At 38.9% G+C, this 14,456-nt stretch overlaps 1 protein-coding gene across 2 annotated transcripts in view; it reads right to left on the bottom strand.

Moving 5' to 3' along the window:
• Nucleotides 1-14,456, bottom strand: part of VCAN (versican) — a 136,523-nt gene that overhangs the window by 50,650 nt on the left and 71,417 nt on the right. For both annotated transcript variants that reach the window (XM_040341695.1, XM_040341698.1), the window contains exons 8-10: nt 2,148-7,913; nt 1,116-1,232; nt 701-814 (exon numbers count right to left, since the gene is read on the bottom strand). In XM_040341695.1, the coding sequence (XP_040197629.1) occupies nt 701-814; nt 1,116-1,232; nt 2,148-7,913 (5,997 nt within the window). The remainder of the gene's footprint in view (nt 1-700; nt 815-1,115; nt 1,233-2,147; nt 7,914-14,456) is intronic.

The following is a 14,456-nucleotide window of genomic DNA, read 5'->3' as shown; positions in this document are numbered from 1 at the left end:
TCTCCTTTGTTTATTCAGTTGGCTGGTATTTAGGTGTCTCCTTGTGGCAACTTTAAAAAACTGGTTTTAATAAAATACACTTCCATACCCCCTCCTGCGCTCCACTTGTGACTTTCCCCCCTTGGTTGGTTTAGTGTGCCCCGTGGGGGGTCTCTCTCCCATGGGGGTCAACGGATTTCCTGAGGTGTGTTGAGGCATGTACAGACAGGTGTTTCTAATAAATATTACATGTCAAAACTATCAATGAAATAAAAAATTCTAACAGTATTTTTTGCGCTTGTCTACAATGGAGAGTAAACCTTTCCAATAGCACCTGGTGTGTGCTCACAAATAAGTATATTATTGCTCGGTGTCCATTGTCACTGTTTTAAATTTTTTATTGTTCTATACACTAAAAACATGATTTTATGGTTCAAATTTTGTAGGCTTTCATTATGGCAACTTTAAAGCCCCATTTGTATATTTCTTGTATTTTTGAATAACTGGTTGGGGATGTGGTATCGGATTTGGCTCATCTTCCACTCACAGATGTAATAAATAAATGTTTTACAGAAAAAGGTGATCATGTAAATTAAGCTGGATCTACTACTTTCCGAAGGAAACTTCAGTTTATGCACTTTTACATGTTGTGTTTGGATTGCCCAGATGTGTGACAAGGTTACTTTTAATATAATAAGCATTTCATTAATTTGTCACTTACCTTGTTCACAAAGTGCTCCAGTGTAGCTCGGAAGGCAAAGGCACATAAATGAGTTTACACCATCAACACACGCGGCTCCATTGCGGCATGGATTGGACTGACATTCATCAATATCTGCAAAAAACAAAGGTTCAGATAAGAAATACAGCCCTAATAATATTATGCATAATTTCAGAGTCAATAACTAATTATATTAGGATTATTCAAAGAGGTAGAGCAAATAATTTTACATTGTAAAGCTGTAATTTATGACAACCATAATTCTCTTAATCTGCTATTTAAATTACCATACTTCTTTAATTAAGCTAACTGTAGGAAACTAAATCTGTTTGATTGCCTTAGGTTACTCCACAGCAAACAACTTCTTTACTTGTAAAGTCTTAACAAATAGGCCAAGAAGCGCCCTTCAACATACCAATTTCACAGAGTTCTCCACTGAAACCAGGCATACAAGTGCACACATATGAAGAAGTTCCACGAGCATAACATGTTCCACCCTGTTGGCATGGATTCACCTTGCATGGGTCTTGAGCTGAAATAAAACAAAACATTACAAGGAAACATTCCTCAAAAATAGGTCAAAATATGGAAGGACAGTTGCAGCTTAAGCTTAAATGACCTGTACAACAAAATAATTCACCTAAACAGTTAAGAAAAAGCATACCAATGGCTAATTTTCCTATGCTAAAAATATAAATTCTTTTAGAAATCTATGTGGAAACCATTTCTCACTTTATGTTATTGCTCTATTATATTCTGGTGGCCAAGTGCAGCAAAAATGTCTGTAGAGATGCAAGCTTTTAGATTTTAGATTAAAAAAAGTGTACAGGAGCCTAGAAAGTAATGTGCCTCTTTACAAAAAAATAATCTCAAATTGTGCTTTAATAATTATAAGAATTAGCCATTCCTCGATGTATACTAGAAGTTTTGTACCGCATATGTTGAAGACAATAATGCAGAAGGATGTGGACATATGTAATGGCCCCACTAATATAATGTGCAATGGCCCCACTTATAATATGTTTGTGAAACCAGGTCCAGGACATGTGTCAGTATTTTGAACAAAGTCTGAAATGTAGTTTGCTGATGTGTCCAATGTGTGTTTGTGCCCAAGAAAGCTCATGATGACTTGAGATATTACATTGCGAATGCACATACGTATGGGTTCATGAGCAGAAATGAATAACATCAATTGTTACATGTAATTAGTAGTACTAAGTAAACAATGAGGTTGAACTGTATAAGTCATTTACTACTTTAAATATAATAGTATAATAGGTTGTACCGAAGTTAAAAATACTAATTTAAATAGTCAAGTAAATATGATATATGAATGATGAACATATATGTATACACATACACACACACACATATATATACATATACTGTATATATATATATATATATTAAAGATGGCTATAACGGAAACAGCATGATTGTGCCTTACTTGTTATTTGCAGCTCAGTTCCGTCAACGTTATTACTAGTGGAGATCTGGATATCAAAGTCTGGTAGTGGTGTTATGCCCCTTGCATACTTTTCTTCTTCACTCTCTGTTGTCAGCTCAGCAGCATGTGAGGGAGCAGTTGATGCCTCTTGTATAATTACATCAGGTTGAGTTTCAGCATGCTCTTTATCTGGCTCAGCAGCTATTGAAGGTGGTGTTTCTGGCTCGGGAGCAATTGAAGCATCTGTTTTAACAGGTGTTTCATCAGTAAAAATAAGCAGCGCAGGTTCCTGTGTAGTAGTGTCATCATGGTCTATCTCAGTGTCTGGATCATGTGTGGGTTCAAAGATGTCAGATGTGACTGAAACTTCTTCTCTAGCAGCAGGCTGTGGAGTGGAGGAATCATATATGTCTTTATCAGAGAGTTCCGGTGGGCTATCTGTTGCATCAGATGGCTCAATGCCTGTTGGTTTGTAGGTGGCAGTAATGTCAGCACTAGCTTCCTGTCCTGAAACATGATAAGACTCAGAGCCAGCAGAAGGTAAAGTACTTGGAATAATTTTTCCTGTATAGTCAGATGCACCATTGACCAGAATAACAGTTACAGGAGCCCTGGGTTCTTCTGTGCTCTCCACAGCACCTTCTTGCTCTGTTTGTTCAAATATTAAAGATGTCTTATCCTCATAACTTGGACTTATCACATCTGCAGGGGGATACTCAGATTCGTCTGTATCTTCTGTTACAAATCTTGGTGGCTGGGCTGATGTGCCAACAACAATGCTTGTATCTTCAGCTGACAATTTTGTACTAAATATCTCAGCTACAGGTATCTCAGTGGTGTCTTTTGGAAGAGAAGTTGATAGAAAATCAGGCTGTTCTGTAGCAAGCTTTTGTTGTGACGTAGCAGTATCCAAATTAATATAATCTGTTGGCACAAGATCTATTTTGGAGTCTTCAGCAGGGAGAACAACTTCAGTAATTTGATCTTTGTCTTTTACATCAACAATAACAGTTGATGTAAGGTACAGCTCTGGTTCTGTTACTCCTTGGCCAACACTGGGCTCACCTATCGCTAATATTTTAGTTGCTTCTGGTGTGCCTACTGCTTCAGGCAGTTTGGTGCTTGCTAAATAAGTGGCCGCTGGATCGCCTAAATCCTTAATATCGATTAGAGGCACTGTTACTGTGAACTGGTCAGCAGTTATTTTTTCTGTTGTATCATCCTCCTTAGTTATAATTACACCGGGTGTACTGACTGGCAAAATATCTTCTTCTGTTTGTGGCTGTTGAGATGATTTGGCTGTATCAGAAAATATTTCCAATCCAGATCCCTCTCCTGAACCATCAACTATTTTACTGAAAGGTGTTGAAAAAATGTCTTTCAATGTAACTGTAGCAGTTTCTTTAGTCTCAAAAGGAACTACAGATGTTAATCCAGGTGGTATTTCTGAATGCTCTTCAGTTGCAGCAGTTCCGGATACTTTGGCAAAATCATCTACTGTTATATCTACAAATGTTTCAGCTTCAAAGCTTTTAGAAGTTGTTTCTAAGAAAACTTCACTTTGAGGAGGAGTGGAAAAGTCAGTTAGAAGCAAAGGTTTTTGTGTCTTTAGAGCTACTCTGTGAAACTCAGCATCTGTTTGAACTGAAACCAAAGGAGGGAATGTGGTAATAAATGGTCCATCAGGAAGAGTACCTTCTCCAGAACTTTCTCCTGAAAATGAATCTACCAAATCTTTTGCCTCTGGCTCAAAAGAAGGTTGTATGGATTTATAGGTATCTGTAACTTGAGAGGTACTTGTAGAAACAGTGAGAGAGCTGCTTTCTTCTTCTTCGAGACCTGTCTTTTTGGCTTCAGTGGAAACCTCTTGAGGTTCTAGTAAGATATCAGACACTTGAGTTGAGAATATAGAATCTACACTTATTGTCTGCGGACTTTCTGTAGCTTGTGCATCTGTCAAAAGTTCAGGACTATCTCCTTCACTAGTAGACCCAGTAGTGTGCACTTCTATTACACTTGTAGTGGCAATGCCAGCAAATATATCTCCAGATCCATCCTCTGGTGCTTTTTCTGTAGTCATAACTTCCTCCTGAGGTGTAGCGAGAGTTGACTTTATTTCCAGCCCTTCCTCTGAGATTAATGATTTTGGCTCCTCTGAAGTTCCCATCTTTGATTTGTCATCCAGGAAAAATTCTGTAGCAATAGATGTAGAAGTAACAACTTCACTTATGGTATCATTAGGTTGTACCCAGATGCTGCTGATTGTGCTTTCTTCAATTACTTCAAAACTAGGTGATTTACCGGTACCAATGATGTAGTCACCTTCATCATCAACACTTATAGGGGAATCTGTTACCACCTTTGTTTGCAACACTTCTTCACTGAAGGGTTTTGTTTTATCTGTCAATAGCTGAGATGTACTAAAGATGAAACTCACTTCTGATTGCAGTGTTACAGGTATTTGAGTTAAGCTTTCGAGCTCACTAGCTGTCTCAATTTTTTCTGTGGGTGGCAGGATGGTACTAATCTGCTCTTTGGGCTGTGATGATGTAGAAATTGCGATGGAAGGCTCTGTGTATGGTTTGTCTTCCTCCCCAGAACCTTGATCAATCAATGGCAAATCAGAGATAGCTGTTTTTTGTACTGTTGAAGCATCTGTAGCTTCTGTTTCTTCTGTTGAAGCTTCCTTTTGTGTTGTGCTTTCTTCAGATTTGATGACTGGTGGTGATACAGTAGAAATGGTGACTGAATCTCCTGAGCTCCCTTCTATAAACGATGATTCACTAACAGTGAGTTTTTGAGGTAAAGTATCACTGCTGGTCTCCAAGATGATGGCAGGTTGATCCGTGAAAAGGTCACCTGTTTTAACCTCTACATCAGCGGCTTCTGTTGGGACCACTTCTGAAAATTCTGTAGTTGGTAAACTGGCTGTTTCCTCAATTTCTTTTACTTCAGTTCTAAGAACCGGAGTGGTGAACAAAGGTTCTTTGCCTTCCTGATCTCCAGAGCCGTGATCAACAAATGATGATGGGGTGCTAATTTCGTCTTTCAGATGTAGTGCACTAGTCTGTGTCACCACACTGTCTTGAGATTCCTTAGCTGAAGAAATGGTTGTAATGTACACCTCGGATGCTACCACCACTTTTTTGGGAGACGGTGTAAAGGTGTCTTCCTGATCTCCTGAGCCTAATTCTCTAAATGGGAGAATTGTGCTTGTTTTAAGTTCTTGCTTAATGGTTTCTGTTTTAATGCTCAATACCAAATCTTCAGCTGATGAAATTGTGCTAACAACTCTGGTGGGTTTCACATCTGTCGAAGAAGTTGTAAACAATCCAACCTCATCACCTGAGCCTTGTTCTGTAAAGTACTTATCATCAACTACTTTATCTTGAGAAGTAACTTTTGTTACTGGTTTATTTGTGCTCAGGAGCGGTACTGGTGCTTCCTTTGTATCCAAAAGTTCGGGTCTAAATGTCTCAGGTTCATCTGTACTTTCCTGAGTAAGGGTTCCCACATCAGGTTCTACAGTTTTTATTTCTTCTACACTGTATGTTATTTCTAAAGCTGGCAAACTAGTAGTAATATATATAGATTCTTGGTCAGTAGGGGATTCTGGGCTGCTCCTATCTGAAAATGTAGATGCTTCGCCTTCCTCACCTGAGCCTTGCTCTAGAGATGGTAAAGCAGTGCTAATAAATGCTCTATAGGTATCTAGAATAACTGGACTTGATGTGGCCTTTCTAACTTCATCTTTCACAGCTACAGTGGATACTGGTAGTGGAGGAATAGTAAGCTCTTCGTCTGCTTTAGGTGCATCAGTTTGAAACTGAGGTTTAGATGTGCTTGTATCAGTTTCAAAAAACGACTTAGGTTCGCTAGTGGTGGAAATGTTTTCAAGTAAGGGTGTTTTTGTGTATTTTTCAGAAACTTCAGCTGAGATTACATACAATTGAGAAGATGACTCACTTTCAGATGGCTTGGAAGTAACTTCTGGCTCATATCCAGAACCTGCTTCTAAGGTAGGTAATAAAGTGCTTATTTCAGAGGTAGATTCAGAAAAAGTTATTTTTATGCCTCTCGGGCTTACAGTTTCTGAGAAGTGAGAAGTGAGTTTATCTGCAGATGTGCTAAATGTTTCTTTATCTTCTGGACCTTCTGAAGTCTCTTCCCCATCACCTGACCCCAATAAAAAGTATGACTTGTCTTTTTCAGTTGGCAATTGTGAAGTATATTCAGAAGAAATAGAAACAGGTGATGAGACTGTTGTTGAAATGCTTGGCTCACTCTTATATTCTTTCTCTGTTGTTTCTTTGGCAGGTAATTCAGTACTAATATGCGCTGGTGGAATGTGGGTTGTAATAAAAAAATCTGTGAAAGTATCCTTAAGATCACCTGAACCCTGATCAACAAAACTCTGATCAATTGTTATAATTTTTTGGGTCGGAGCTTCTGAGGCAGTCCCTTCACTAAAGACATCAGTTAGTTCAGTTGCAGTTGTTGATTTTAATGTGGCAGCAAGCTTCTGTTCAGTAACAACAGCCTCAATTGACTCTGTTTGGATCTCTTTCACTTCTTCTTTTGATGGTGTGCTTGTTATATATTCAGTGATATCTTCGAGACCCGAACTTTCTTCTGCCACTTGAACAGATACAGATCTTAAACTCTCTGTTGAAACTTCAGGGATTGATTCTACTCTGGAACTTAATTCATCCAATTGTGAAGATTTTGTTACTATTTCAGTTGCTTCTGTAGAAAATACCTTTGGAGTAGAAAGAAGTTCACCAAAATCATCTACAGCTGAGCTTTCAACTTCACCTTGTTCCAATCTTTCTGGTAATTTTGTGTATAAGCTATCTTCAGCTTCGATAAAAATTGTAGTGCTTTCCATATCCTCTGTCTCAGGGACTGATGGACTAGATGGAGAAGGTATTTCATCTACGTGAGGAGACTCTGTAGACACAATAGCTCCAAGTTCCACTGTTGCCAGTGTTGAAGGTACTTTGCTTTCTTGAAACATATATACAGTAGATGTTACGTTAACAATGGGCTCTATTTCTGGCTCACCAGAACCTTCCTGAATATATAATGCAGTTGATGGATCTACAAGCTTAAAAGAAACTGTGGTTGGTAAAACTATTCTTCCACTTGCATCTTGTGTAGCTGTTTCTACTACCACTTGACTTGATATTAATTCAGCAGAATCTGTCACTGCACCTGCTTGAGAGACCTCAGCATATTTTGTGGTTGGTTCAGCACTGCTAATTACTGTAATATTAAATTTTACATCGTCAGAAGATTCTATTGTTTGAGCAGCACTGGAATAAGATGGTATGGCAGGCTCTTGAGTAGTTGGCTTTTGAGTTACTAAATATGCTTGTGTTGTTGGCAGTTCCTTTATTGGTATTGCAGTATCTCCACTTGATTCAGGTTCTTCTGATTCATCAGAAGTAAGGTCTGGTTTATCTGTTGACTGTACATCTTGTTCAGAAGTTTCACTTAACTGAGTGACTGATGCATTCACTGATGGTGTAACACTTTCAATTAGTTCCCCTTTAACCTCTTCTGCTTTTGAATCTTTGGGATCTGGAGTAATTTCTTGTTTCCCATTAATGAATTTTAAAGTTGGGGAAGTCGGAACAGCAGTGGAGTTGTCACAGTCACTGTCCTCCTCTGAAGAACTTGGTAATAAGGGCAAAACTTCTATGCTAATATCTTCACCAGACGTATGGTTTAAACCCAATCTTTTAAGCAGGTCGTCCACTGGGCCTGATGAAAAACAGATATTGATTTTAGCTTGTAAACATGTTAATAATTCATTGTGCATGATTGTAATATTGGCAATGAACTATAAATTTAGTTCATGTAGTTAATAAACATGACTTTACTATGAATGAACATGAAAGACAAGGACGATGGAGCAAAGCAGACAACATTATCAAATGACAGTGAGACATGTCTGTTGCACCCAAGATTTATGGTTCAGAAATTAGTGTTTATTATGTTGCTTTTATACAGATTTTTTTGGTAGATGTTCTCATTAATAATGCTATTAATCAATCACTTCAGTTTTTTCTTCCACTCCTTTTTATAGACTCTGCATATACAAATATAAGCACAACATTTTTGAGAAATAGTTTTAAAAACTTACAGTAACAGGACCCTGCCTTGGATTTTTTATGTGAAATGCAGATTGTATCAGTATCAACCTACAGTAACCAATCAAAAATACATTTTACATTTTTTAGCGATGGTAAACAAATTCTGGTTGGTGGTTATGTATTGCTGCACATTACTACTGTAGTCGTTAATTTCCAACTTTTTCACTGACTGAATATACAGGTATGTATATAACATAGCTCGCAGGCTATACTATAGAATTAATATATAACCCTAAAAATAGATAGTCTCCTTTGTCAACATTTTTGTTTAGAACAAATTAAGATACAATTATGATGTCACTCTAGGTCAGTACATGCTTGCCCGCCTCAGTCAGCTGCTCAGAGCATGTCACTGGCATTCACTGTTGTAAGAAAAATAGGTAGCGGCACACCATCATGACTAAGCGTCTGTGTGCGTGAAATATGTTAGGAATTTCTGTTCTTCTCCTGTGCAATTGATTTTATGGACCAATAAAGAAGTCACTTTTTTCATATGTTTGTGTACCACTATCCATTTGTCTTACAACAGTAAATAACAGAAACATTGTAGCAAAAAAAAAAAAAAAAACGCTTAAAAATGTATTGTTATCTGTAAGACTTTTTATACATTCCAGAACCAAAACACATTGGAAGACCTAAGAAATCCCATGTATTTCACTTTCTCCAGGAAGGGCCTTTAAATTACGTATCCCATAACTTAAGCACTTTTTTTTCCCCTATAACATGTTAGTAACACACTGAAGACGATTTACTAAAAGATTTAAAGGAGAAGTAGAGTCAAAGCTTGTTTGGCTGTACTTCTCCTGTGGATCACAGGAGTGCAGTTCATTTTGTACTCTTGTGACCCAGCTGTCTGCTGATGTCACAGAGCTGATTCAGGCTCAGGAAAGACCAGGACCATATGGTCGGGATCTGCCCGTATGCCTGGACTTGCCCCCGGCTCAGCCTTTCAGCGAGCTGCTGAGAGCCTAAGCCTAAGGCTCCCCCCCCCCCCCCCCACCCCAGCGGAGGCAGAGAAGAGTGGTGACTGATGATCTCCAGCTCTCTGCTCGGGTAGCTGTGAGAACCGAGCGATCAATGGTGTTAGATCGCTTCGTTCTCAGTGCTAGAGGCGGCGGGGGACAGATGCAGCATTGGGACAATGCTGCATTCACCTAGGTAAGTATAAATCTTTATTGGATAGAGTGGAGAGGGATTAGTATGCTTGTCAGGTGTTATTGCTGTCTGTGCCATCCTAAATAGACTCACTCTCTCTGTTTGTCCTGTTTGCCATTGTCATTGAAAGGGAAAGTAAAAGAAAATCTCAAATGTAGGGTTGTCCCCAGAAAATTAATAAAGGGGAGATCTTCCAATGGGGACACTAGTTCTGGTGACCCGGGGGTTCCCCGAGGGATTCTCTTAAAGCGGAGCTCCACCCTAAAGTGTAACTCACGCTGATCGGAACCCTCCCCCCCTCCGGTGTCACATTTGACACCTTTAAGGGGGGAGGGGAGTGCAGATACCTGTCTAAAGACAGGTATTTGCACCCACTTCTGGCCACACAGTTTCGGGTAAACTGCAGGCAGAACGTCACCTCCCGTTCTCCCCCCGTTGTGCTCTGGGAACACTTGACTCCCAGCACAGCGCTGGACTCCAGGACAGGTAAGTGTCCTAATATTAAAAGTCAGCAGCTGCAGTATTTGTAGCTGCTGGCTTTTAATATTTTTTTTTCATGGCAGGGATTGCCTCTCACTTCCTGTTTGGCTTTGGGAGATTAAGTGAAGGGAAATCTCTGCAATGGCACACAGATGGTGAAAATATGACAGGGGTGCTCTATCGAAAAGGAAAGTTTTGCCTATAGTTTTATTTTAAATAATAATGATCACATAATGAAGAGATTAGATTTTGTAGTCAAAATCATCCACTTCTTTATGAAACACTAAATAAAACACACTGTTGTGTTACATTCGACATGCACAGATACCTATAGGGACTCATTAGTATTCTCCAAAGCTGGCCATACACTATTAGAATTGTGTTCAAATTTTTTCATTCTTTTTTTGACAGCAGTGACAAGAAAAATCAGGCAGGAGAAGGATGGAAATGTTTTCTTGAACAAATTAATTTCCAACCAACAGTGAATGCAGTTTATTCAGCAAAGTCAATGTTATTCCAAAATCAACCGTTAAAAGCAAATTCAATTTTGAAGTGCTTTCAAGCGATCTTCATCAAGTCATTGAAAGTTCTAAGAATTTCGTATGAACATTCTTTTGAAAATCACTAGTGTATGAAAAAAATGTCTTGATGCTCATGGAAACCAATCAACTTCAAGCTGTCAACTCTTTCAAATTTTAATCTAAGTCTAAACTCTCTAGACAAATTATAAGCATGTACTGTATATTGCTCTTCAAAGGCTCTCAAAAAACATGTACTGGGTGGGCAATCTACTTACTATTTTTCAGACACTGTCTATATAAACACCCCCAACCCAAAGCCTCTGCTTGGAGAAGGTTTTTTAATTATAATCTTCCCACATATACTTTTTCAATTGATTACTGGCTTGGAAAAGAGAAAAAACACCTGTGTAAGTAGATATAACACATGCAGACATCTGTTTTCCATAGTGGTTTACGACCTGGGAAGTAGTTTATTTAATAGATCTGTGCACGGTCAGGGCACACCAGTCCTATCTTCTGTACTGGGAATTCATAATTAAGGTATCATGTTCTGTTTGGAGTCTGCTCATGTTTGTCTATAGAATACCTAATTATAAAATGTGAACATTTCAGTCCTCCCACAAAGACAAGTTTGGTTGATCAGGTGCTACAATAATTCATGACGCATAAACTGTGACAATCCCTGTCATGTCATTGCTACTCAACCATGCTTCAGAAAAAAAAAGAAGCACTGTTTACCTAATATACACCGAGCATATCATTTTTGCAAGCCCCAATGCAAGACTAATTGTCATGGGTCCCAAGAAGTGGCTAGGATAAAATGGAAACAAAGCTTCTAATATCAATTAAATACCCATTAAAATAAATGTAATAAACTTACAATTAGCCAAAGTTTGGTTTCAAAGGGACCTTTATAAAAAAAATGAATAAAGGCCCTTTGCACAGTAACACCCTCCTATATTGGATAAATAAACTCACTACAGGTTCCGAGAGCTGTGATGTTGCTTCATTCTTTGTTAGAATAAAATTAATATTCTAGAAAAGATTTAAGATTTTTCAGGACAATATAGAATTATTCTATAATACTTTTTAAGCTGGCATACCCCTGAAAGTTCAGGAGATTAAAAATGTTGAGGGACATACCTTTTATCAGATCACCATATGTCTTTTATTGATACGCTTTGGGAGAACATTTTAGTATACAGTACACGTATTAGAAGAACACCATTAAGCCTTGTTTATATTTACCATGGCCACATGACATAATCCCAGTTTTAATTTAATTAAACCACAACAGTTTTTAAATCTTTAAAATCTTAAAAGAAAGGGTACATTTTTATGTTGTTCTAAGATGGTCCTGAATATTCCTAGTAATACTCCCAATTCAAGCTTTTACAATAATTAGGCCATCGGTTCCTTACTTCCTTTTGAAAGTGTTTCCAACTTGTCAAAAAATTGCAGTGCAAGAAGATCTAATCTTTTCTTGCTGTATAGAGAAGGAGGGACTGCATACTCCATTAGTACTACAAAGTCCATCAGCTAAAAAAAAGCAGGGTGCTGCCAATACACAAGTGACAAGGTCATGCAATGTCTTCATTTTGACCTTTAACTTTATCCCTACTTTGCAACAGATACCTGCCCTTCTATGGGCAGCCTCACTGCTGGGATCCATTGTGAGAAATACTAGCTCCTGTGTGTGACACACCTCATCCTTCTCAGCATGTCACAAATAACTGGGCCTGAACCAGGAAAAATAAGGCTACTGCAACTTTTCCTGATCAGTGATGTGTAACTGAAGCTTTTATCTGGAAGATGAAGTCAACTGACGTGCTGTGCTTTGTCCTCTACATTTTTTTACACCTAGTGTAAATACACAGTGATGAGCGTACAGTAGACATGAGTGTAAATTTAACAAATGATGGCTTGTAAATAGAGTCAGCGCCTTTCTTTACACTATTAACTCAAAGCATCAGCAGTCAGTCCTGTCTTATTATAGCTCTCTGATTTCAAAGGGAAGCTCACATCTGTGTTTCCCATCCTCCAGGCTATAGAAAGGGATGTATGGTAATTGCTTTTGTGATGCTTACCTTGGAGTCCTCACCTGGGCATGAATACTAAACGGAGCATGTCAAGCATGAAATGCACTAGCACTACTGTGGGAAAATAAGATGAAAGGCCATAAGATTTACTCACACAAAGACCCTAAAATTACTTGAAATAACTCTACTGTTACTTTCTCTAAACTTCTGCCAATGCAATTTCACGCTAATAAGAGATAAACAAAATACCCACACAACTTTAATTGAAAGATCTAATGATGATTAGTCTGACCAGGCTAGCCATGGCATGATACAGCAGTGAAAAGATGTGATCATCACACAATCTTTCTGTGATTCTGAATTTATATATTTACACTGTGCAGACAGCTACAGCCTGGGATGATATGAGTTCTGATTGGTTGGGGTTATTGCACTTAAAATGGAGCTAAACCCTCAAATTTCACTGCTTGCAAAACAGTTATATTCAAGTTGTGTCTCAAATGCTAACTGTTAAAGTCACTAGTATTATGTTAGCTCTCAACCAAACTATCAAACCATCAAATGGCAGGTGTCATAGTTTCATATCTGATTACATGTGCACTACTATGGCAACTGCAGATCAAACAGGCTAAGATGGCAGCTTCTTTGGATGTAAAGGATAGATGGGATAGTTCCACTTTAAGAATTAGCACTTAATAATAGAAACTCTATTAAAAAAAAGGCCAGACTATCCATTTGGCATTTTTTTTTTAATCTGTCAGCCTAGTGTAACCTACACAGTTACACAGTTTGGGGAACCTACAGACAAATGATCACTCCTGCTTCTGACTCTCTGTCAGAAACTATAACTGGTGGCATCATGGTTACTGGAACTAAACAGAGTATCTTCAGTATCCACTGGTGGATGTCTCCTAGAAGTAGGGATAAGCTTCGAGTTCGAGACGAGCTCATGTTCGACTCGAACATTGCCTGGTTTGGGGTGTTCGCGGCAAATTCAAAAAGCCGCGGAACACCCTGTAAAAGCCTATGGGAGAAATCTAAAGTGCTAATTTTAAAGACTTATATGCAAGTTATTGTCATAAAAAAGTGTTTGGGGACCCGGGTCCTGCCCCAGGGGACATGTATCAATGCAAATAAAAGGATTAAAAATTGTCATTTTTTGGGAGCAGTGATTTTAATAATGCTTAAAGTGAAACAATAAAAGTGAAATATTCCTTTAAATTTCATACCTAGGGGGGCATATAGTATGCCTGTAAAGCAGCGCTTGTTTCCCGTGTTTAGAACTGTCCCTGCACAAAATGTAATTTCCGAAGGAAAAAAGTGATTTAAAACCACTCGCGGCTATAATGAATTGTCGGGTCCCGGCAATACAGAGAAAATGCATTGAAAGTCATTGAGAAAAAAAAAAACGTCACGTGACCCCGTCCCCCTCTGACGCAAGGGAAAACACAGGCTTTCAACAGTGACGTGCTGGTGACCGGGCCCCCCTCTAATGTAACGCAGGTTTGACGTTACATCAGAGGGGGACAGGGTCACCCGTCACGTCACTGGGAAATCCTGGGTTTTCCCTTGCGTAAGAGGGGAGAGGGTCACGTGATGGGTCGCCCCGCCCTCACCTACATAAGAGCTGTCACTGGCTGAAGCCACGTCATTCCCTGGGTGTCTCCGGTAGAGACAGGTGATGCGCTGCGCTGCGAACATCTCATCGCTGGATCCTGGACCTGGATGAAGAGGAGATCTACTCATCACTGGACCCCAGAGAGGAGATCACCCATCGCAGGATACCATCAGCGTGTTGGAGCAGAGAGTGGATTACCACCGCTGGAATCTTTTTTTTTTCTTTTTCTTTTTTTAATAAAGGACTTTCCCAACGGTGTCTGTGTTTTTTTTACAATGTGTTACACTTTCTTTGTGAAATGGTAGGGGTGAAATGTACCCCATTACCAATTCACATAG

This window comes from Rana temporaria, chromosome 1 (assembly GCF_905171775.1).
Source record: "Rana temporaria chromosome 1, aRanTem1.1, whole genome shotgun sequence".
NCBI classification, from domain to species: domain Eukaryota; kingdom Metazoa; phylum Chordata; class Amphibia; order Anura; family Ranidae; genus Rana; species Rana temporaria.
The sequence above is the reverse complement of the archived record's forward strand: the minus strand, read 5'-3'. Positions and strand labels throughout refer to the sequence as shown.